This window comes from Poeciliopsis prolifica, unplaced genomic scaffold, assembly GCF_027474105.1.
Source record: "Poeciliopsis prolifica strain line A6 unplaced genomic scaffold, Auburn_PproV2 SCAFFOLD011, whole genome shotgun sequence".
NCBI classification, from domain to species: Eukaryota; Metazoa; Chordata; class Actinopteri; order Cyprinodontiformes; family Poeciliidae; genus Poeciliopsis; species Poeciliopsis prolifica.
The window spans coordinates 183,159-208,242 of NW_026562386.1; the positions used below are offsets into that span (position 1 = coordinate 183,159).

Here is a 25,084-nt window from a genome sequence, read left to right on the forward strand (position 1 = left end):
AGCACATTTGTTGCAGATGGTGGGAGACTTGGTTAAGCAGAGGCAGCTCTTGGCAGAAGCTCTTTCTTTGAACGGGTGCTGAGCTGCTCGGACTGGCCCTTGCCAACTTAGTGAGAACTATCCTCCCATCAACAATATATTTGTTTTTGAGTTATGGCTGAATCTTAATGGATACAAGTCTTCCTAGAACAGAGATTTTGACCACAATTTTCTGTAATCAGGCAATTTTCTCCACATTTTATATATTTGCATTCTTAGTCTAAATTTAGTTATTTCTCATCATAGTGGGTCAGCTGAAAAAACATGAATGCACAATACAGCAGAAAAAGAATATGAACTGCATAAGGAGCTATAGATAGAAACTCTGCTTGGTCTGCTCTAATTTATTCGTCTCGCTGTAACCCTTATGAAAGGTCTGTAAGATTCAAGCATCTTAGTGACGTTTGCTTCACAGTTAATGCATTCAAGATCAAATTAAGTGAAATTGTATATATTTTTGTCTATGCATTAAGTTTAGAATGAATTCATTTGAGTCGATGATTGTTGTTGGTTTGTGTGTGCCTGCACTGCGTGCTTTTTGCACTCCCAGAAGTGAGGAGACACGCTTGATCTGCTCTGCTCTGTTTGACGGTTGTTTTCTCACGTTGTCACTGGCTCGGTGTGCTGTGGCATGGTGATGGTATTATGTGCTCTGGGCCCAACAGAGTGGAGAAAAGAGCAGGGCTGCAAGTACCCCTGGCTATGCCACTCCCGCCTCCCCAGACACCTTATTGTGAGAAAAGTCTCGGCTGAGCCCTTTGGGCCTTGTGGAGCCACTGCTTCGCTAAGTGCTGGCCGGGCTGAAAGGCACAGTGTCCTTGGGCTTGGCTCATTCTTTCCATTTTCTCACAGGCTTTGTCTCGTAAGCCACTTGAGCAAGAATGGAAAATGCTAAATTACACTCATGCAACTAAAACTTAAGGTGTTTAAGGGCTGAGATGTTGTCCGTTGTTGGACTTGTGTTTCTTATGATTATTTCTTAGTGCTTTTTTTCATGATTAGTTTTAAAAGTAGCAGTTCCCACAACAGTCGTGCTTTGTATTGACTCTACTCCTTCTGAACTTTAAGAAAGTGAAATTGAATAAAAGGACAAAGATGAGAATAAATATTGAGGATAAATGTCTCTATATTATAATATGACATTATGTCAATATAATAAATATATATATATCTGACATATATATGTGAGATATATATTTTTTTCAGATTGGAATAGCAGCATATTTTATTGAAACAGAGAAAGAAAGTTCAGCAGCCAGTAAAGTTTCCACTGACAAAATCATTCTGTGCAATCCTTGCTCTTTTCCACCACTTAAACAAAATGCATGAGTCGCAATCAATTTTCAGTCAGTCTTAACACAATAAAAAAGTGTACATTACACAGACCAATAACATTGCCTAATGGAAACCTGTTGTAAGTCAATTTTAGTCATGTGTCTGCAGTTTTTTTTTTTTTTTTTTTGTGGGTACGGCTTCTGAGCGACCTATACAAGTGGTGACATCATGACCACATCCTTTTGCCTCTTTGGCGCTGCGATTCCCAGCTTGGGTCCCTTGTGGCCGAGCTCCTAGAAGCCACAGCAGCCTCGCCACACATGGGCTGCAGCTGGACCACCGCTGGCTACTCTGAACAGAAGGGTTCTGTGGTCAGAGGGGCTGGATCCACATCCATATATCTACACAAAGCTGTGGATATGGGCTGCATGGAGATCAGTAAGCAGGGTTTATTTGATGCTAACATATCATCAGCACAAACCGATGTTGTATGCAAATCCAATCCCTCAATGGAAAAAGATGTAATTAATGATGTCAGTTCATAAAAAAGAGGATGGGTTCCAAGTCATATTTTTGCTTTAATTAAAGACATAAGATCATGCATAAGAGGAAGATGTATGATCAGTGTGTTTTTCTTTGCTTTATTCTCCCTTCTTTTCCTCCTTCCCTATCTCTTGTTGCTCTTCTTCCTGATTATAACTTATTTCCCAGTTAAAAAAAAGATGTTCTCTGTGATTTTTCCTACCAGAACCCCACTCGCTGACATGGAGGGCTTTCTTCGTAGCAGCTTTTTACTGAGGTTAGTTTCATTTCCGTTGTTGCCATCTAGGATCACAGGTCAGGCAAGGGTGGTGTGGCAGGCACACGTCGGGGGGTTAATCTCTCTGGCACATTGTTAGCTGTGGACTTTACCCCTTGTGTGTGCGTGCACATGTTTGTGTGTGCGCATGTGTTTGTACATTTGAAAGACTGTCCAACACAGATTCTTGCATATTTACCCAAGCTGTTTGTTACAGTTGTGTTCATGTGTTGCGTGGCTGTGAAGCATGCTCACCCTTACAGCCTTGAGTCAGACTGAAAGCACACATCAACAACTTGACGGTCACATACACACGAGCTCACCCCACCCCTTGCCTCCACTCATTTCACAGTTTTAACAGCCTGCAGGTCAGGCTCTCCGTGTCTTCAAACTCTTGCATGCTCTTGTCTGACCACTCTCCTCATCTGCCCCTGCCTTGCTAAACACCCTTATCAGGGCTGGCTGGTTGAGGCAATCACTGGCAAATCAGTCTTGTGATGTACTCTTGTTTCCCCTTCCATCCTGTGTTTGTCTTCACCCTAATGTAAAGATTTGCATTTTTTTTTTTTTTTTGCCTTTACACATCCTGGATTCTAATTAAAAATGTGTGCTGTCATTACACAGTGGAAGTAAATAAGCAAGCTTATTTACCATTGGCTCCTTTCCTAGTCAACCACCTTCTCTAGGCTCCAGTGTTGCTCCCTAATTAGGGCTGGCTCATTAAAAGCCACAGCAGCATCTGCCTTTCAAAGCTGCTGTCAGCCAAACTTTACTAAAGCTAATGAATCCTCTTTGATTTCTTTTTCAAAAGGTCACTTATTTGATTAAATTAACAGCATTTTTTTTCTCCCACAGAACGGTTGGGGGCATTTTAAAAAGAAAGGACAATTTGATACCATTACTCTTGCTCATCAAAACGTCCTTCAGGAATTCAATAGGAAAATGTCTTGCCTATTTGAAATTGTTTTTATTTTTTCAAACAGATGGAATCTCACATTTAATACCTTAAAAAAAGGGAGGTGGTATTTTATTTTAGCATTTCTCCAAAAGAGGAATAAACTCTTAGCAAAATCATCCTGTTTGAGTTGACTTTACAAGGACATTTTTTTTTAACACATGCAAATCTATGAACTAAGCAAAGCTTTTAATCTAAATTCTGTTCCACAACAGTAAAAGTTTATAGTTTATATTATCACATTCTAACTTTATTTACAGTTTCCACATTTAAAAGGTAAAATACAAACTGAAAAATGTACTATCTAAACGACACCAATTTTTGTTGGTGGGGTGTAGCTGATGGTTATTCTGAAATAAACTTGTTTAATTTTCAAATGCGCGCTACCGTTTCTCATTTCCGCTTTGTCAAAATCCCACGAAGTGGATCTCTCAGCACCTGTTGAAACCAGTTTAATGTGCAACCAAAAAGATGAGGGGTGTCGTACATTTTGAACAGTTAACACGAGATAGTATATTTAATAAACAAAAATTAGATCCTTCACTGGATGCTTCTTACATTTTTCTCCCACTATTTGTGACAGGTTTTTCATTTTTTTCAATGCCTTATTGCACCTCTAATGCACACCCTTCTGTCAATGTCAGTTTTAATTAAAGGCAGCAGCAGAAAGATATTATGCACACTGATTGAGGCCCAGACAATCGGGCCAAGATTAAAGGCAGGCTTTGCTTCAGGGTTAGCCCTTTTTGCTTTGATAAGACTTGTGTCCTGGAGTGGGAAGTGGGCTTTGAGGCAGGGGGTGAAATGCAAAGAAGCAGAGGTGGAAAAGCACCGTTCTCCATTAAAGAATCCTAGTTTCTTTATTCTAAAAACAAAGTTAGGTCAAAGTGAGTTCTCTAAGCAGCGCCATACATACAAATCTTCTCCAGAGAGGATTGCTTTTTGATTTTTTTGACTTTTTATGCTCTAGTACCTCATCACAGATGTGCCTTCTTTCATTAATGTGTTGAGTCATGAGGTTGGTTTTGAGTTGGCATGAGTTTTGGAGTCTCCAAATGAAACAACTTTCATTTTTAATAAACACGAAACCTGTTACACAGTTATTGTGACAGAAAATGGGAAGTCAAACTGTTTGAGTTTTCATTTTAAGCCCAACTCTCAAGCTTTTGTTTCTGAGTCTGGTTTTAGTAAACAGTGTTTTTAAAATTCTCTGAACAGAGCCAAAAGTTTTCTGTCTTACTGCATACGATTTGTCATTCAGCCTCCTTAGCTTCTCTTTGTTGATTTCACCTTAGATCAATTTTTTATATGTCTCGGCGACGTATTTATCAGCTTTTTGTTTGTGCAGTCAAAAAAAGTGAGAGGGAAAATGAGAGTGAGCAAAAGAGAGAAATGGAAAGGGACAAAGCGCAGATATGTGAACAGAAAGACAGAGAGATAATGACTGAAAGAGAGAGAGAAATAGAGAGAGAGGGAGACAGGCAGACAGCGAGATCTTCAGTCTCAGTGTACTCCCAGTGGGCAGAACCTCCCTCTACATTTCCGCCATTATTTGATGTAATGAAAGGAGAAAGTGTGTAACATTGAGATTGTTAATTAATTTAGCCTAACAAGATGAAGATAAATGAAACCCACTGAAGGTTGACTAGACTAAGGGGCCCACTTAGCATTCCTTCTGCCCTCAAGCCCCGATTTCTCCTCTCCCCTATTACAATGGAGCTCAACTAATAGCTGCAAAGCCATGTTTGTGCAACCGCAGCGTCCTCTCCACCTGCGAGATTAGATGTGAAACTTTTTTTTGAATAATTTTTTTTTTTGTCTCTGTGGATCTTTTTTAATTTCAAGATGGCCCAAACTGTAATTGAGTTAGTTTGGAGTGCAGACATGCGGTGTTCAAACTGAGCCATCCTGATATGATAGATAACGCTCAGCTGACATGCCTGATTGAACTACGCTCACTTTTTGAATGTGTGCTAATGAGTACAATGTTTTTTTTTATTACATTTTCTTTTAGAAACACACACACTTTCATTAGACCCTCTGCAAAACATAAACGGAGCTTTGCATATGTGGTCAATCGCTCCAATTGTTTTGAGGTTCTTTGCATCTCATTGCATGAATTGGGGGTGGGTTCTCAGTTACAGTTAACGCACACACAATAAATTGCAATACACACACAAAAAAAAGAAGAAAATACATTTTCATACAAAACCAGACAGTTGAATTCATTCACAACAAAATCAGTAGTCTATCTAGCTCACTGTGCACTTTGTACAGCATCTTGAAGGCAGTATAGACCAATCATTATGACACCCATTCTTTGCTCTGCTCGTTCTGAAGTCAATCTACAATGGGTTGTTGATTGTATGGAAAACACTACAACAATTATGTCCTCTGTTTTGGTGGCAGCACAGCCTTTTTAAAGTGCAATCCTCCATAATGGCCTCATTATTGTTATTCTTGGAGCAGGACGCAGGAGGAAGAAGTAGCCTCTCGCAGGGCGTCATTATTTGGTAAATTTCGATTAGCTCATCATGCTGTCTCCTGGCAAACAGAGTCATGGCTAATTAAAAGTGGGTAAGCAAGCACTCCTTGCCTGTGACTTAAAAAGTGGCTCTCGATGGACTGTTAATATGAAAGAAATGGTAAAAAAAGGAGAGGATTAGAGCCGTTACCCTGGTAACTCCAACTTCCATCTGCGAGGGAACAATGAACTTGTGTTTCTTTACCACCTATGCCATAAAAAACAGAAAGCAGGAAAGTGAGTGTGCTGAAAGGACAGGACCCTTTTTAACAGCAAAGTGGGATTCAGGTCTAATAGGCTCTTTGGTTAGGCGAGACCACTGAGGGATAGAGGACCACAGGAAAGTCAATGTGTTAACCTCGGACAGTGAAGGTTGTCTTATTTATTTTGTTTTAACAATAGTACTTTATTTTGTGCATTTATTACTGCTTAAAATGACCAGCTTGGCAGAGAAAAGCTATCAAAACTGCATTGATTTCCCAGTCATGTCACATATGCTGAAACCTGACAAACAAAACTAATTTGAAGCACAGGATTAATCTTAATTCACAATTACTGTGAAACAATTTTTTCCGAATAAGTAATTGATTCCTGTAAATGTAGGCATAAATAAAAAAATTGTAGGGATTCATAGAAAACTTGTTAAAGTATCTCATGCAGAAAAACTGCTGGTCCAAAACACAAGTTTGAATGATCCATGACTAGATAGGGACAGTGTGTGTGCTTCTCTTTAAGTTTTATGTCCCTTATTACAGCTGCAAAGCGTCTGCTCACATTAAGCAAATTTATGACCAAGGCCAGCTGAACAGCAGTACAGGTTAATGAATTTGGCATAACTAATTAAATGTTATTGAGAGATGAATATGAATCCTGTGTTCAGGACATCCAGCAGACAAAGGGGGCAAAAGTAAAAGAGCTGGGACAAAGCGCCTGAGATAAAGACAAAATTTATGTCTAGCACAATGACCTGGTGAGATTATGGTTTTTGCAAATGTAAAAGCCTAGTTGGGTCCCAAATGATAAAGAAAGAAGGTTAAAATAACTTATCAATTTAAAAACTTAAACATGCTCACTGACATATTGTTCTATGTGTTAAATGTATGACAAGAGAGATGAAAAAAATGTTGGCAGTCATGTAAACAGGATCTTTCTGATCAACAGTATGATGGCTTTGTCTTGAATCAAACAAATGCTGCAATATAAAGGCACCAATAAACAAATAAATAAATAAAAATTTTGAGACCCTCTAACAACAGGTAACAAATTATATATATATAAAATAGGACGTTTATATACATATGTGGATATATATCTATATCTATATCTAGATCTATCTATATCTATATCTATATATATCTATATCTATACAGATATAGATATAGATATATAGATATAAACGTCCTAGATTTAAAAATATATATATTTTCACTATTTTCTCTGCACAGTGATTTTTGCATATTTAACTTAAATATTTCCGCCGCTCTCTCTTCCTCTATTGCACTCTCACTAACTCCTCTACGCACCATGTCTGACATATGCTCCCTGAGAGCAAAGCCTTTCAATTTAGATTTCAATTATCATGTTAGTTTTGTGATTAGACTTTTAGTCCTCCAGGAATCAGACCTCTCTGCTCCTCTCTATTCCACTCTATTCCACTTCCCCTGCAATCACATCCCATCTGATGAATTGCGCATATAATTACGGAAGTTATTGAATATGCAGATCGCTGCTGACTCTTGGTGTGCAGTTCATATCGCATCAACTCTAACTGTACCAAACAAGGGCCTCTGATAAAGACCCACTCTCATAATGAGAGAGAGCTAACGTAAGCACGAAATAAAATGAAGGATGACCATAAACTGTGTGTACCTGTGTGTGTCACCTCGGACCCAAAATCCAGTAAAGCACAGATTTGTCTGAGACCAGTCAGTTCACAAGGTGTTTATGAATCAACCAAAATTAGGTATTTCCCCCATGTTACAGTATATTGCTACCATCATACTTGCCATCCCATGATGCAATTCCATGGAGGTTCTCAGAAGAGGGAGTGAAGCACTTTACAGGCACACCCACAAGAGGAGGATGTGGGAAACGCTTAAACTTTTGATAGCTTTTAGAGCGCTTCCCTGAAAACCTGGCTTGCAAGCAAATAAGAAAAAATATATATATTTTTCTGTCCAAAGACAGCAGAGTCTTTGGACAAATCTAGCTGTCTAAAGACTTTGGATTTATTACTTGCTCCTCAACAGCTCCAAAAAAAGATACATTTTACACAAAAAGTAATGCTCTGGGGATTTCTTTGGCTAATATACACATAGAACTAAGTCTTGTCTTTTTGATTTATGCTGTAGACGTGTGGCTGTCATTTGAAATGCCTGGCTAATACTTGCGAAGAACATTTACAAACTGCATAGAAGCTGCACAACAGAGTTCATGGCACATACTCATGCAAACAAATAAATAAATGTCTACTTTAAATCTCAGAATGAGTTCTTAACGTGAAACCATGAAGTGGATGGCTTAATTGATATTTATTTACTCAATTCTCTCTGTCAAAGTTTTCAGTTCTATTTAACAGTAAATGTTGTTTTAATTAACTATATATAAAGGTGTCTATTTCGTTTGCACATTGCAGATGCACTAAAAGAATATACAAGGTCATAATTAATCATATCCCTGGCTGATTTAGATTGTAAGACAACTTAAAAAAATGTTATCACTGTGTTTCTACCACTAAACAACCTGTGTAGGAAGGTGAAGACCTGGGTGACAGTAAGCATGTCTTGTGGCCTCAAAGATCAAGTTCATCACTAAAAGTCATCAAATGCCAGCAGAAATGTTTAAAAAGCAGGCCAGGCCTAACAAATTGCTGTAGTAATAATAAAGATGTTTCATTTTGAAGGTATAAATAATTTAAAACATTGCATTTTAAATGTAATGTAAATAAAAACGTCTTTTTTTGAGGACAACTTCATTTTGATAATGTTTTATTAACATTGTCGTATTTGTCTTATTTACCATCTGAAAAAAAATGTGCTAGGGATATAAATAAATTAGGCTCATCTGTCCAAACTATCTTCTAAGTTCTGCAAAAATCCCTTGAAGTTCTGCAGCAAAACAAGGTCAATTATTTACTAAGTGACCACTGAAATTGTCCTGCCTCTTACTGTAAAAAGTGTGTTGCAAGTGTGGCGACCTTTGTCGAGTTCCATCTATTGTTTGCAGAATGGTTGCACACACCACAGGCTGTGAAATACACATCTGCTAACCTTAGACAGGTGGGATTTGTGCTTTGGCATGTGTGTGTATGTCCGTTGGGTCCTCAGCTACCTTTCTACACAGCTTAGCTGCAGCCTCTATCTTCTTAACAAATATTTGTCTGTCCTTCACTCACTATCTGCTCTCCTTTCTGTTTGCTTTGTTTATTGAAACCTATCTCAGGCCGATTGGCTACCTTTTCTGAAAGATTCTTGCATAATATCTATGAAATTAGTGTTTCTGTGTGTACATTTTATTTTTTTCCTTTGGTGTTCTTAGGAATTTTGTTGTCTTCTTGTGGCGAGAATTTTTCAGATACAAAGTAAATTCCTATTCTTATTCAAATGATTTTACTTTTCTCCCAGGGAGTGAGGCGAAGAGCGCTGCATCCCTGCATTGTGCTCAGCTGAGGCTGAGCATAATGACTGTGGTGGCAAGAAACCACAACAGAGCCAGGGCACTACTGCCTGAGAACCAGAGGCCCGTGGCCCGCAGCCAAACACACACAAATCCTGCTGCACACTTGTGGCTTTTTAAGAAAGCAATTTAGTTAATGATTTCATTTTGGAACCCTGTCATGACGCTTGTGTTGTCTGAGCAAGCCTGCAAAAGAACTGCGAAACCAACACAAAGGGGAAGGTATTAGTAAACACACGCTACTGCCTACAACCACAGAAAAAATAACATGCAGCTGAGAGTGAAATGGCATAAAAACACATTGGTAATAGACTCTGTTAGGTACAGTTTTAATGGTGTTTTCTCTGGATGAAGGCAGAGAGGCGTCGAAGCCACTGGTGAGACATTTCGTGTTTCAGTCAGCGTTTAATCCACTACAGTACCCAATTCCTCAGCGTGAAAATGCAGCCCATTTTTCTGTTCGACCATGTCTGTCAGCTCTCTGATTATATTAGAGCCATGTTTCACATTCATTTACTTGGGTTTTCTCTGTGCCACAGCGTGAATGAAACCATTTCAGCATTGCTAAAATAGGACCACGTACATGTCTTTGTGGTGAAGCAAATTTTTAGGCAGTTACCCAGATCAGTGGCCGAAGCTTCGGGGGTTCTCCCCCCGCCCGTCATATCTACCTTTTTTTTTTTTTTCCTGTTGAGAGTGTTTCTCTGATTCTCTCTCTCTCTTTCTGTTTTGGCTGTCAATCACACGTTGTAGGTTCTAACCACCTCCAAACAGCAGCCAGGCAGCAGCCATTCATTTGGCTTCATCCTATCCAACCTGTCAGAATGGCACACACTGTTGACCATGCTTTCTATTCAGCCCCAGCAAATTAATTGGTTTCAGCAGTTTAAATCAGCAATCAATGTCAGTTTTCCCAACATAATAAGCCTTAATCATAAATCTTTGAGGTGTGGCTTGCCTGACCCCTATTCATCATGGCTCAGCTACAGTAGATGGCCTCATCTGGGTGGAGCAAATGAACTACCCCTGTTTTGATTTTCCAATTGATGTGTCGCATGAAAGGTGGCTACTCAGCCCAACTATATCCCAGTTCTTCTAATATCCAGAGGCCGGCAGACAAAGAAGGGGAATAAAAAGGCTTGTATAAAAGGTACAGTCCCTGCTGAAGTGTGCAGACTACACTCAAATCTCTATATTTTGTCAAGTTCAAACTACACCCTTATAGACAGTGACAGACAGAAAATAATTGTAGAGTGGAATAAAACTCAGACACAGTGTCCAAAATGTTCCAAGTAAAAATTAGGAAAGCATGATTTAGCTTTGTCATCATCCATCCTCTTTAATTTGTTACAGCTAAAGAAAAAATGTGAGTGCAACCAATTGCATAAAATAACAAAAAGAGCACTCTCAGTATAAAGCAGTTGTTCTGCAAAAGCCTCAGAGATTGTCAGAGAACATTAAATCCATACAGTTTCAGGATAAGGCTGTGAAGTAGTTTCAATGCAAGGTTAGGTTTTGAAAAATATCCCAATTTTGAATATCCCAATTTTGAACATTTCATATAACACTGCTCTATAATTTGAAATTGACTTACCAAGACAGCATTGTTCTCATAAATTATTATGTAAAGAGTGTTAATCAGAGAAGCCGTTTATACAGAGATCCGCTGCTGAGGGGGGGAAATAACTTAACACAAATATTTGTTTCAACCTGTATGAAAGAATTACAAGAAAGACTCTTGTAGAAATAATGCTAAATGAAGCTTATATAAGGGACTCAAGAAATATGCAGGAATGTGGTCTGCTCAGAGATCGAAGTTGAATATTTTGAATTTACACTGCCTGAACACAAGGTTTTCTCAGTGAAACAAAACTGTAGCGGTGTTGAATCTGAACTATTTTGTAAATGGGCAAACGTTTCAATCTCCACATGTGATAAGATGGTGAAAAATTGTTCCTCTAAGTATTAATTTGGTGGATTAAAAACACACCTTTTAATGGTTTTATTGGTTGTATTTTGTAAAAAAAATTGCACTACTTTGTATTGTCTGTAAAATCCAAATACATGTTTCTGACTTTAATGTGACAAAAGTGAAAAAGTAAAAAAGGGTGTGAAAAGGCCAGTTCTCTTCAGTGCGACTGTAAAACTGCACTAGTAAATGTCACTGTTTTTTTAGGGAACAAAATCGGAGCCAAAGCAAAATAAGGTTTACATTTTCAGCCTGTGATCTAAAACCGTATGAGATTATGAATAACACAAAAGGCAACTTCTTTATTTCTAACAATAAAAAGGGCAGAAAATAAACCTTTTTAATTAGAATTGTGAAGCTTACAACATTTGGGAAAGCAAAATCCTGCCACTTATGTGTGAGCCTTTCCATTATTTCTTTGGCAGCTGTGCCAGATATTACTCCACATTTTAAGTGCATTCTTTACTGCACTGAGAAACCTGCAAATGCCAGAATGGGCCTCAACTAAATGGAGCTTTGTTTAAGATTTTTTACAGAAACGGCGCCCTGCTCTATGTGTCATCTGTCACTGTTTCTTTTTCTTTCCTTAAACAATTCTCAATTGTTTCCATCGAAATAGTTCAGGTTGCACGGACAGAAGAGTTCTTTATTATTGAGTTCCTGCCAAATACCAGTCTCTGTTTTCCTTCTGCCGCTCACAAAGGGCTCATAACTTACTGTCAACCACGAGGGAAACCGCAAAGCTCCACTGTTGCTCATCAAATTCAGTTATGTTACTTGATGGCTTGTCTCTCTGTGAGATTTGCTCAAGTGCTGCAGTAGCACTACAAAGAATTTTGAAAGTAAACAGGCCCAAAGAAAGAGAGGAGAAAATAACACAATACTTGGTGAGCATATTGTATTCATTTCACCTTAATGCATCCTCCTCCAGCAAGTCATCTGTGCTGAGAAAAGGCCATTAACAATTTTTTTTTTTGCATTCCCATTTTTCATGTCCGAGAGCATACGCATGAGTAAACTTGTGTGTGTCCTGCAAAACTGAGAGGCTGTTATGCCATCAAGGTCTGAGCTTGTATGCTGGGATCAGAAAGAAATTGCCGATGGCACAGGGGACTGAAAGAGGAGGAGAAGGAGGCGGATGGGGGAGGAGGCAGAGGGATCGAGCTTGTGAGTGCTCATCGACCCTTCCCGATTAGACAGACAGAGACTTTTAAGCACTCTCACACCTGCATCACTCTTTGCCTCGGGTGGGGGGGCAAGGATACCAACCACGCTGTCACGGCAGCTGCGCGAGTGTTTAAAGTGAGCTGTAAGGAAGCTCCTCTAGCAACATATTATTGCAAATAATTTCCCCTGCAAAGTAATTATCAATGCTCTGCTCAATATGTAAAGTGTGCACTTCAGGTGGGTCGCTTAATTTGCTCTGGGTAGCTATCATTTGAGTGTGGATTTTAACTGTGGCAACGGCAGCAGTTTCTAATGGAGAAGGTATCAGGAGAGAATGTGAAGTGAAGATGAAGTGCCACTGTAATTGAGTTGACTTTTTGCAGTGGAAGGTCAACAATAATGGAGCAACAATTTAAACAAATTCATTTAGACAATTCTGCTGTCTCTGTGTGGCAGTTGGAGGGGAAAATTAACAATTTCTGAGCCACACTTTTATATCTTTATGTAAGTATTTTGTCCGGCGGAAAAAAAAAAAATGTTTCTTTTCATTCAGCTCGTTTTAAAACAGCAGGCATTATGCAACAAGCAAGTATGTGCAAGCATGCACATTTCCATGAATGGAAGACAGCGCACACAATATAGGGCCCACATTAAGGGCTGATTATGTATCCAAGAAACCTGGCTGCTGCACAGCATGGCACAATTACAATGGAGGGTGATAATTTAATTGTGCTAAACGGTGGATTCTGTGTCAGTGCTCCTCCAGCTGGGAGCTGTCAGGTAGTTATATCTCATTATGGCAGGTGAAGAACCCAGAGGAACCCAACCATGACACCTGTTAGAACACGAGGAACCCCCGAAGGGAAACACATAGATGACTTTTTTTTCCCACTTTTTTCCCCCTGTCTCTCTCTCTCACTCACGCACACGCACACACACACACACACAGAGTCCCAGAACTAGTTTCTGCCTATAATTTGATTTTACTTACATGACAGTAAAAATGATTTAAAATTATTGTTAGTTTTATTGAAAGTGTTCAGCTTGGTTTATGAAGAGTATAAAAAGGATCCATGTTTCTATAAAACCACTTAAGCACATTTTCTTAATGTTCAAAAAAAGATCAACAGAGTAAATAAAGAACAAAAGAAACCTTTCTGAATATGTTTTCTAAACATATTTTTAGATTATGTTCATGTGTTTTTTTTGAAGTGGGACAAAAGAATTGCACTGATGATAGTTTCGCTTAATTTATCTCTGTTTATATGGGCTGCATCGTTCATTTTGTTTAGTTTAGTTTAGTTTTTTGAATCACAACTTTATCTCTAATTAATTTGATCCATTTGGGATTGGCTGCAAGTTAAATGGATCTTAATTGTTATTTTGCCTGAATGCTTGTTCTGCTTTTTGAATTGAATGAACAAAAAATTTATAACTTAAAAAAAAATTATCTCTGTCTTCTTTGTGTCCTATTATTTGGGACACATGTTTATTTTTGTACAATTATGCTGTTTATTTCCAGTTATTCACCTTTGCTGTCCAATTTTCTTTTGGCAATTTATTTATTTATTTGTTTATATATTTATTCTAGTCTCTGTTCTATACTTGCAAACCCCCTTTTTTCCCAATCAAAGCCCGAAGATCCACGGCAGCACTAGACCAGACAAGTGGGTGGGATGAGGGGGCAGTAGTGATGGTGGAGGAGGTTCGGTGTGGGGTTACTTATCACCATTGTCTATAAAAGGTAAACAGTGTGAAAGAGCAGATACGGCAGGCGAAAGCAGGCCAGACCCTTTTATGATGAAAGAGGAAATGGGATAGCTGGGGACACATGGCCCAGCAGTCACAAGACCCCTGAGATGAGCGGCACACAGCACCCCTCTAATACTTACCAATTAGGCAGAGGCTGTTTTGCACGATGATGAAACATTATCTCGGGGAACAATTCATGACTCAAAGCATTCCAGGCCACATGAGCCTGTGGCTAGAGAACTTAAGTCCTAATCCTTCAAATGTGCGCAATATTGTCAGCTATATTTAGACCAGGCTGCTTCTTTATCTGACCCTGTCTCATCGCTGCCACAGGTCTTCAAAGTGACCGAGGCTTATTGTCGCGCCTATTGCTTAATATAATTTGAATCTAATTTATTAGCTGAACACAGTTTTGGTTCTACAGTGTGAACATGTAAGCCTATTTCCTTTGTATTTGAATAATTCATGTATATGGGGCTATTTGAAGAATACAGTGCAGTTGTTCAAACAGGGCTGTTTTGCTAATTTTATTTTTGCATGCATGGAGGCCAACAGAGATAACAGAGCTATTCCATCAAAATATATGATCAGCTTCCACATGCTTTACCACATTCAAATGAATCCTACCCTTTTTCTTTTTCTGCACCTCATCCGAAGACTTTTTTGTGTCAGCACCGATCTACTGCAAACGTACCCCTTTAGATCTCAGAGTCTTGTGATCCCCACTCTAAAGAAGAGGAAGAAAATACTGTACGCTTGCCCTCAGATATATTCAGAGAATCATTGCCACTCTTCCCCTTTTCCTCTTCAATAATATGAGGTAGTATTGTATGGGGCTTGTCAGAAGATGGGGGTGGGGCAGAAGGATTTCTCCCCACTCTTTAGCTGCCTGAGCGCAGCCCTCCCAGCGCTGCTAATAAATTATTAACTCCTGCTGACAAATACTGTTATGGAGCCTGCTGCAGATCTGTTGCATTCTTTAACAAGATTGCTGTAGACACATGTTACAGGAGCATGGAGTCTCCACTGCTCCCTCTCTTCTTTGCTCCCTGTCTATCGTCTTCCCTCGCTCACGCCTCAGCAGTTTGACTGATGGCTGGAGACCAAAGTAAAAGTGCCTCAGAGACTGAATATTTTAGTGGTAAAATAATACCACTTGATTTACTGTGTAATACAAAAGCAGTGCTTTGTTTCGCGCTCACACTCCATTGAAGACGAGGTGCTTGTTTCGCTTCAGGCTCAAGCTTTTTGGGTGCATAAATAAAAAATACGCTGGATTCTACGTGATCGTCCCGCTCCCACCACTCACACACGTGAACCCCCATTTCACCTACTGCTAAACACGTGCGCTGAACTTTGCTCTGACTCTTGATTTTCAATTAACAGCACACAGTTTTGAGATGGGATTCGATCAAATATAATTGCAGGAAACAATTTAATGGCTGATTAAAATTGAAGGCTAAGTTCCATTAAAAATACAGCCAACAACACTTCTGAGCATGAAGGCAGAAAGACGGGAGACAGAGATGAGCGCAGGTCAAAAAGGTTGGCTCCAAACACAATTTCTTTGGGAACTTCAGATATTCCTGTTCCATTGTGAAATATTTGTATTCTTCTGCTTCTAGTTTCTTGTTTGCTTTTCAGGCCATTACATGTTTTCAGCCCATTGGCATGCAAACAAATTATGATAGTAATTCCTCTTAATGTGGGCATACATGAAAGAGTCAGTGAGTAAAACCAAGAACCATCAGACCTTAAGACCTTATTGGTAAAATATCAGTTCTTACATAGAGCATATCTTTGCTTGTCTTGTCATGCGTGGCTTTCAGCAGAGAGTGCAAGGACACCACAGCACCATGCTCTGCTTCAGCCTTGAGTGTCCCCTCTACACACCCCTCCCTATGCTCTACTAGTAAGTTAAGAGTGGAAGTAAAGTGCTGTCACACTGACCCCTGTGGATAGAGCAGGAGAACAGGGCAGATGGTGATCAGTGATGAAGTTTATCATGAGAAATACTTGGTTTTATGACGAGTAGGGTATTGCAAATATGCTAGTTCCCCTTGAGCTTTTTTACATCGTGTCATGTAGTAATCTCTAACATCGATGAGTTTAATTGCCATGTTTTTGTGAAAGTCCAATAGAATGTAACAGATGATTGTGTAGCTGCAGAGCATGTTTTCTGCTTGCCATAAAGAGATTTGGGGAAAATGTGTGAGAAGGTGCTCTGGTCTGATAAAACTGACAATGTTTTTTTCTTAAATGCAAATTGCTGAGTGTGATGGAAAACTAAAACCATGCCCTCTATAAGAAATGGTGGTGGAAGCATCATGCTTTAAGAGCAGGAAAACTTACCAGAGGTAGCTTAAAAAGGGACAAAGCTAGATACAAGGTTACTGTTGAAGAAAATTTGTTTGAGAATATTTTGTAGTGAAATAATACCACAAAAAAAAAATACTTAGTCATACCCAAAACCATCAACATTTATTGCTGTAACTGCTGGAGAAGTTGATTCTAGAAATAATTGACTCAGGAGTCAGAATACATTTGCAGACTATACCTTTTAGATTTTCATAAGTAATTCATTTATTGCCATTCATTATTTTATCATACTTGTGCACAATTCTGTTTGTCAATCGCCTGAAATCCCATGTGGCTTTATAGATGTAATGTGACAAAATGTAAAGTATTTCAAGTATCTTTGAAAATTACCATTAAAACAAAGACCTATGAATTCATACCACTAAATCTATATTTCACTTCCTGTGTCACTCAAATATTAAAATACCTGTCTGCTTAACATTACAATATTGAGTTTTGAATAGTTTATATTGGTCTATATTTTCTGCAACTGAAAATAAATAAATAAATAAATAAAACAAGAGAATTAAATGATCAAAAACTAAATATTCCCCAGCTTCCTTTCTGCACTTCATAACACAGGAAGGCCACATTATTCCCTTTTTAATTGATTGTCAAATGCATAATTAGATTTTCTTGCACAGTGTTTAATCTCATTCTTTGTAACATGCAGCGTGAGTGTGACCTCAACAATTATGAAAAAAAAGGTAACTGGTTGTGTGAATAGTAAAAACACTCAAACAGTAAAAAGGCTGGGTTGTGAAAAGCTGACAGAAATTTGAATTAAAATTTGTTTTCTTTCCACCTGATTTGTCAAGTATGTCTTTCACTGTGACATTCATAAAAGCACGCACCAGATTTTGAATAGTTCCCAGCTTTTTTTTTTTTTTAAGGGTACTTTTATTCTTAAAATTGGCTGTTTGGGTCTGATTGCTTCAAAGTAAAATCACCTCAAACCAGGAAAATTAAAGATGTTTGAAGGACAAAACCAAGTGGAAAATTAGTCAGTGCATGAAAAAGAAAGGTAAGAAAATAAATCGTCCCTTTAAAAATACCTTGGAAAATTTGTTTTAAAAAAATCTGATTTTTCACTTTTTATGGGGATGCAGGCCTACTTATTGTCTGACCTTTTGTGTTAGAATTTAAGGCAGATCCAAAGGACACACGATTCCAAATGAATATCAAGTCATCCATCTGAACTCAACTGGATCAGGATCGATGACATGCAGAACAGACCAGCAACACGCATAAGAACTATGATATTCGGGAATTGGAGTTAGTGACAGAATTTCATGTCTTTTTCTCTACTTTTGTTTTGTTGCCCTGCAGCAGAGTCATGTCTTCTAAGCAAGCCACATCACCTTTTGCGTCTGTGGTTGACGGTGACGATGCTATGAGTCAGGAGCACTTGTCTTGGGAGAAAGATGAAAGCGCAGAGGCCCACGGCACACCTCAGCTGCCCCTGCACAGTCTGCTCCATGGCAAAGCCCCAGATGAAATGCAGCCGCTCAGCAGCGTGCCACCAGAGAGTGACTGGGACAGCCTGGTGTCAGCACAGCAGCGCATGGTAAGACATGCACACAACAAAATTTCAATCTATTGCAATGCTCTGAAAAAAAAAATTTATGGATGAAATAGCTGGAAAAAAGAAACACTAAGCCATTTGCACCATGTTTGACTTCGGCTGTGATAATTGGAAAAAAAAAGAATCACCTTTGGCTGCTGGCAATGTTAAAAATGAATAGCAATAAACTGTTTGCACTGAAATCCACTGATGTGTTGAAGTGTGAAATCCCAGAAACATTCCCTTAAGAAATAACAAGAGAAAAATTTCATACCTGAGTGCCTCAAAAGATCTAGTGAACTTTTAGAAGTGAAAAGTAAGTTTTCTATGTGTCTCAAAAAGTGTTTAAACTCTTCTTACTTCTAGTTTTGATGCCTTTGTAGTGGGAATTTAAGTATAAAAGTAAAGCCTTGCAAAAGAGAACTAAAAAAATGCCTATTAGTGGAAACTACTCTGCTTATGCCCTCCCTGAGGTGTTCAAATACAAAATGATAAGGCTGTCATTGTTTCTAGCTTGCACAAAGACCCTTTATCCTGCATTTTCCCAGCCTTATGGTTCTTTAATACCATATAACCTTCAGAGCTGCTGTCCTCAAAAGGGAATATTTTGAAAAACACCACACTATAAACCAGAGTCAAACAGATAATCCCACACTCTTTTCTGAATGTTGGCTTACAGAATGAAGTCAGATAAGATGTAAAAGTATACTTTTGTACCCCAAGTTGCATGCTTTGGTTTTTGTTGCTGTTAGAGAAATGTCTTTTTGGAGATCCACAGCAAGAAAACAGCAAAGCCCCCAGGGGACCATGTACATTCTTAGTGTAGAGCAGTTTTGACGTGAGCAGAGCAAGGAAGAGCAGATTCACTTGTGGGCTATAGATGCAGGAGGCAGGTGGTTGTCTGAGGCAGTCAGGTCTCTGGTTAAGAGACCCAGAGGGCCTCTGAAGTGACTTTGCAATGCTGAGACCCTCCTCAGCATTGCAGCACAACATGACTAGGTCCTGTAGCAGACACAGCTTCATGATGATTGAAAGTGAACAGGACAGGAAGGATAATTAACTCGGGAACAATTTCTATAGCTGTTGACAGGCAACTATAAAAATGGTTTAGTTTGTATATAAGTCATCTGTCACAAAATTTCATATAATTCACTGATACATGCCATAGTTTTTTAATCCTTTGAATCCTCAGAAAAGAGAGTCCAAATTCTCTTCAGATTATTTCAATTTATGCCAACACAATCCAGGTGCATAGCTTCACACAGAGCAATTTCACCATAATTTCATTAGTCAGTTGATGTTGTATCTGCAAGTGGTAAAACATTGCTCATCCATAGACGCTCAGGCAAATGCATGCCTTGGTCGACTTCACAGCAATCTGTTGTCCCATGCAAGCATGTAGTGACAGTGAAGAGAGAAAACTTCCTTTTAACTCTAAGAAACCTCCAGCAGAATCTGGCTCTGCATGAGCGTCCATCTACTGAGACAGACTCAAATTTTGTTGGGTCAGAACAGAGACAATACAAAAACACAGAAGCACTGAAACAATATTACTTCCTATGTTGAGGAAAGAAGAAGGAACAGAAAAAGAGGTACGGATCGTAACATTACGTGGGGAGTCTTCGGCCGTTGATAGATGTTGGATGCAGCTTTGCAGATTTTGTTTATTTTGGACAACTTTGGCATTATTCTGTAATATATTAAGGGAGTGAACTTAAAAATCATCTGCAGAGGTTATTCAAGGTAAGAATACATTTTAGTTCCCAGTTATAAAACCTCACAATTTCTTTTCCCTTATTTTGACACTTTTATTGTTATGTTTTTATTGTTTGTGGATTAAACTAAGAAATACCAGAATGAAAAGACAAAAAACAGCATGAGACAAAATGAGCAAAACAGAGAGCTCCAGCGAGAGCATGAGAAAAAGGAGAGGTGAAGCCTTGAGGTGGAAGGAACAAGAGTTGCCTTTGCTGATTACCTGGCTCCATTGCAGTGCCATGCGTCTGTGTGGGCTGTGCCCTGAACCCATGCCAGCTGATTAACCCAGCACTTCTCCACTCCCCTCAAGCGCTCTCCACTGTCTCTGCTAGGCTGCATAGCCATTCAGCTCAGCCCTGGGAGGTGCTGTGCCACGGCCGTGCCACTCTCCCGCTTGGTACCAAACCGCCCTGTGCTCCTTTGCTCAACATACCACATAGGGATGAGATTTTGGCACATAATGGCCCATTTTTCTGCATTCCTGGCCGTCTTTATTTGGGATTGTCTGGCTTTCGACGTTGTATCCTTCAGTAACAGCTGTAATATCCCATGTTATCACACATTTCTATGATAAATGTGCAGCATGTGTTTGATACAGATGTCTGCTGTGTTTATTCTCTTCGGCACACGGGCCAAAGTTTAAATCAGAGATAACTGTTCCCCAGTTAAAGGCTCCAACTTCTGGCTGCACAGCTACCTTCTGCTTTCTCAGACTCCAGAAACCATAATTAACACTACCTTCTGTCAAACGCAGGCCTCAGCCATGGTCTGTGTGCCGACTACGCACTCCCAAAGTATTCTCCCTCATTCTTTCCCCCCCTTTTCTTCGTGTCTCTGTTTGTGCACAGGGAGCACTCAGCCAGTCAGCCAGAGATGGAACCCCTGGTTAAATACTAAACCATACACAGGTGGGACAGAAAAACAACAACAGCCCGAGACAGGACGCAGATTTACGAATGGTTCAGGCACTCAGCTAAGAACAGTCCTTTTCTAGAAAATGAGCAAATTACACAGCAGTCATCTTTACACAAATGCACTCAAACAGCAATTTAGTTTGAAGATTTCACTGTATAGACAGTGCAGATGAATAGTAAAGCCTTATGGATTGGCTCTATGAAAAGATACTTTATCATTTCATCTCAATTTTTCACTTGTCACGTCTTATTTACCAGAATAGGTTGCCCTGTTGAAAATACAGAAGCTCGTGCATAAAAGGCAGAGTTGAGCCATTTGATGTGGCCAAATCATCCCAAAGCTCAAATATCTCCATCAATCACGACATGTGAATGAAAAAACGGTCTAAAAGCTCAAAAAGCTATGAGAGTAGCGCAAAAGGCTTATCATTAAACACATATCCCTCCTCTCACCTCCTCTCCTGACTTTTTATTTTTTTTTTTTGTCTTATAGGAACCTGACAGCAATAAAGTATGTTCCCTGTACTCCTTCCGGAACACTTCCACTTCTCCACACAAACCTGAGGAGGGGGCCCGGGAGCGGAGTGACATGCTGAGCGGATCAGCATTCGGGACTCCGGAGCGCCGCAAAGGAAGCCTGGCAGACGTTGTGGACTCGCTGAAGCAAAAGAAGCTGGAGGAGATGACAAAGACAGAGCAAGATGGTATGTCTCCCTGTGTGAGTGTGAGAGTCTAGGAAGACCTTGTTCCTACCATCTAATCCCACTCTTTCCAAATATTCACCGACTGTCTGCGTCCTCTCTCTTTTTCCTCTCCACCTCACACACTCACACAGGTTGGGATCAATGACGCTACAGTATTTCCACTTTGTTCTGAACCTCTTCCAATATGACAAAGACTGTGTGGCAGCACACCTCGGCATAAGTGTGGTCCTCTTTCATGCCAAGAAAAACTCTTTGACTATAAAACTCAGAGTGCTGACCTGATGCCAGGAACATTACCTCTTTTTTTTTTTTTTGATGCACAGAACACTTTTCACTTTGAGCATACATGAAAGGTAACTTCCCTCAAATAGCCCAGGACCTTTTTCAAAGATCTCACCCGATTAATGTGACTAATTAGTTCACCTTTTTCTTTTTTTTTTTTTTTTTTTTTTCAAAGCAAGCAGCGACAGTGAGAACAAGAAATCCTCTCCAGTAATAAGATAGTGAGTTCTCTGTCGTATCTCCGCCCGTTTCACCCTTCTTGGCTCTCCCTCCTACAGCCTGGAGTCTATCAAGAGAATGGCGGAAAAACAAATATTTGAAAGAGCTTCTGAAACACATCCCCCTTCTTAATTAAGGCTGTAGTAATATAACTACATCCAATCAAATGTTAAACCCCCTTGGGAACGCATGTGTCTCATTTAGTGTCTGGGGAGCTCTTAGCTTAAGCACTTCATCAGATGAATAAATTAGACCTCTGTTAGCCTAAAAATAATTTGCCACTTCTTTTTTTAAGTATGCATGTGGCGATCTTTGTAACAGAGCATCACAGACCTCTCACCAGATAATTATGCCGCCACACCCTCCAATGACTGATTGTTTGTGTTGTTGACAACGCAATCAGCCTGGGCTCCACAGTGAAAAAATAAACACAATTTATTTTGTTGAAATTTAACGTATTGTTTCTGAAAATTGATTCAAATGACCATATACAACTTCAGTTCCTCATCATCGAATACTTGTCATTTTGATGGCAGATTTGCTTTCAATGCATATTCCCATGTGGAACTCTTGCGGGCGTGTTTTTAATTCGAGAGACCCGTGGCTACCTAAAAATGATCAGCACTTCATATAAAAAGAAAAAAAAAATCTTAAAATAAATTAGTTCTCCATTTCGGTAGCATGATGTCACACTGAAAAAATGAAGAAATGTCCCATTTATATTTGGATCAAATGCAGATGAAAATGTTTGAATGTAGAAAATAAATTTTTTCTTGGGATGTCAAAAACAAAAAACTGTGTTATTAAATACATATTTTTTTTATTCATACTTTAATATTTAAATTTTATCAGAAAGTTTAGACATTTTTTTTTACTGATAATCTTAAGAAATTGGTAAGGAAGTAAAGAAAATAAATATAAGGGATCAGGTTAGGTCATTTCAAAACGAGATTAATTTACTTTGCTTACATGTTTATTGTAGATGCTATATGTATTACACCATAATTTATATATTGCAATAATAGTTCTGTGCATCTAGTATATGATGCTAAATTTACTTTTTTTCAAGTTTAGTTTGAATTTAATGACTATTTTGTTATTTGTGGAAGGATTTTTCGCAACGGCATCATCAGTGCTCTCGGTGGCGACAGTGGACATTATGGAAATGAGCCCCATCTGCTGAAGGCTGGTTGTTGCAGTAATTTAAATGGTCAAGTGCAGGCTGTAATCCAGGGCCGTATGTTAGCGCGGAGAGGAGAGGGTGCTTCGGACTGCCATACAGCTGTTTGAATCTCCTGTTAATAATAGCACCGTGGTCTGCCTCATGCGCCTTGTGTCTCGGGCACAAAAATACACTCCCTTGTTAAAGCAAATTAGTTTTCGTGCAGGGAACCCAGCAGAAGACAAGAGCCATACGAAGTTCAGCATGCCGTCCCCGTGCCGAGAGAACTGAGAGTCGCTCTGTTCTTGAGAGCCCTTGAGGAAGCTTCTGTGGTGATGATCAGTGATTACTGTAAAATGGTGGGAGGCAGACTCTTACAAACTGCCTCCCAAAGAAGTTAACAGCAACCTTGGAGATATAATCTCGTGTCTTTGTCTATGGAGAGGGACACTATTGGAAATGAAAAGGGCTGGATTAACCAATTAAAGGGCATGGAAGAACGATCTCTTGTCGATATGTCTAATGTGTCATAAGCAACTAAAGACGATGAATTTAACACTTTTTTTAAGCATATCAGCTGTTGTGTCTCATTCTGCTGTTCAGTGCTTGTCTGTTCAGGATTCACAGAAGCCCTGAGACTCTTCACCATCTGCTACGATTCTTCCTCTGTTTGATTCTTTTTTTCTTTTATTTTTTGGGAAGGTTAAAATGGTTCTGGACTTAAAGCGGAGAAAAGAATGCCTTTTCCTTGTAATAATCCTACTAACAAATTCTAAAACCCAGTGAAAGTATTTTAGAAACTGAAGCTTAGCTTGAACTTCTTTTAGACGTTCTGAGCAAGTTGAACTATATTTCCAGATCTTCCTGTGATTTTTGTGATATTTTTTTTTTACTTTTTATGTGTAATTTGCTGCAAATAACACACTTTTTCTTCTTCAGACAATACTACTTGAGCAAAATTAAATTAGGCCTTAATACTCCATCCATCCATCCATCCATCCATCCATCCATCCATCCATCCATCCATCCATCCATCCCATCCATCCATCCATCCATCCATCCATCCATCCATCCATCATCCATCCATCCATCCATCCATCCATCATCCATCCATCCATCCATCCATCCATCCATCCATCCATCCATTTTCCTACACCCTTGTCCCTGGTGGGGTTGGGAGGTGTTGGTGCCTATCTCCAGCTATCGTTCCTAGCGAGAGGTGGGGTCACCTTGGACAGGTCGCCAGTGTGTCGCAGGTCAACACAGAAACAGACAGGACAAACAACCATGCACACACACCTTGGGAAATTTTAGAAAGACCAATTAACCTGACAGTCAAGTTTTTAGACTGTGGGAGGAAGCCAGAGTACCCAGAAAGAACTCACACACGCACAGGTAGAACATGCAAAACCATGCAGAAAGACCCTGGGCCGGGAATCGAACCCAGGACCTTCTTGCTGCTAGACAACAGTGCTACCCACTGTGCAGCCCCAGCCTTAATACTATTATTGTTACTTAAAAACCAAATTGACCTTTAGGCAAGAACAAGCAGACATGGAACGGCCTATATTAATGGACAGTGATATTTCTGATGTCTTCCATTACCATCATGGCTTCCTTTAACAGCATTATGAGGCACATTTCCTGATTCACCACAATGCCCAATAAACCCTGCAACAATAGAGACATTGCTCAATATTATAGGTGTAATTCCTCCATCCCTCCATCTCTATATATTTTTACCCTTTCACCCTCTCCATCCTTCTATCTTTACTCTCCATCTTGGATCCCTTAAAGTGCTTTAAGTGCTTGTGACTGTGCTAATGAATGAAAATGTCCTCCCAGCAGTGAGCACTGCATTTAGCTGAATAGTCACCTTTGCTGTAAAAGCTCTATTAGGCCCAGTTGCCAGCAGGGCTAACGATTGTGCCCCATGTTTATTTACTAGGTATTGTAAATGCATTATTT

General features: G+C 39.4%; 1 protein-coding gene across 9 annotated transcripts in view; it reads left to right on the plus strand.

Moving 5' to 3' along the window:
• Positions 1–25,084, plus strand: part of sox6 (SRY-box transcription factor 6) — a 136,052-nt gene that overhangs the window by 26,828 nt on the left and 84,140 nt on the right. For 7 of the 9 annotated variants that reach the window (XM_055037007.1, XM_055037006.1, XM_055037004.1 and 4 more), the window contains exons 3-5: positions 2,063–2,113; positions 17,843–18,080; positions 21,243–21,453. In XM_055037007.1, coding sequence (XP_054892982.1) covers positions 2,079–2,113; positions 17,843–18,080; positions 21,243–21,453 — 484 coding nt within the window. In that variant the 5' untranslated portion in view covers positions 2,063–2,078. Of the gene's footprint in view, positions 1–1,583; positions 1,753–2,062; positions 2,114–17,842; positions 18,081–21,242; positions 21,454–25,084 lie in introns of all 9 variants that reach the window. The other 2 variants (XM_055037005.1, XM_055037010.1) reach the window with 2 other exon arrangements.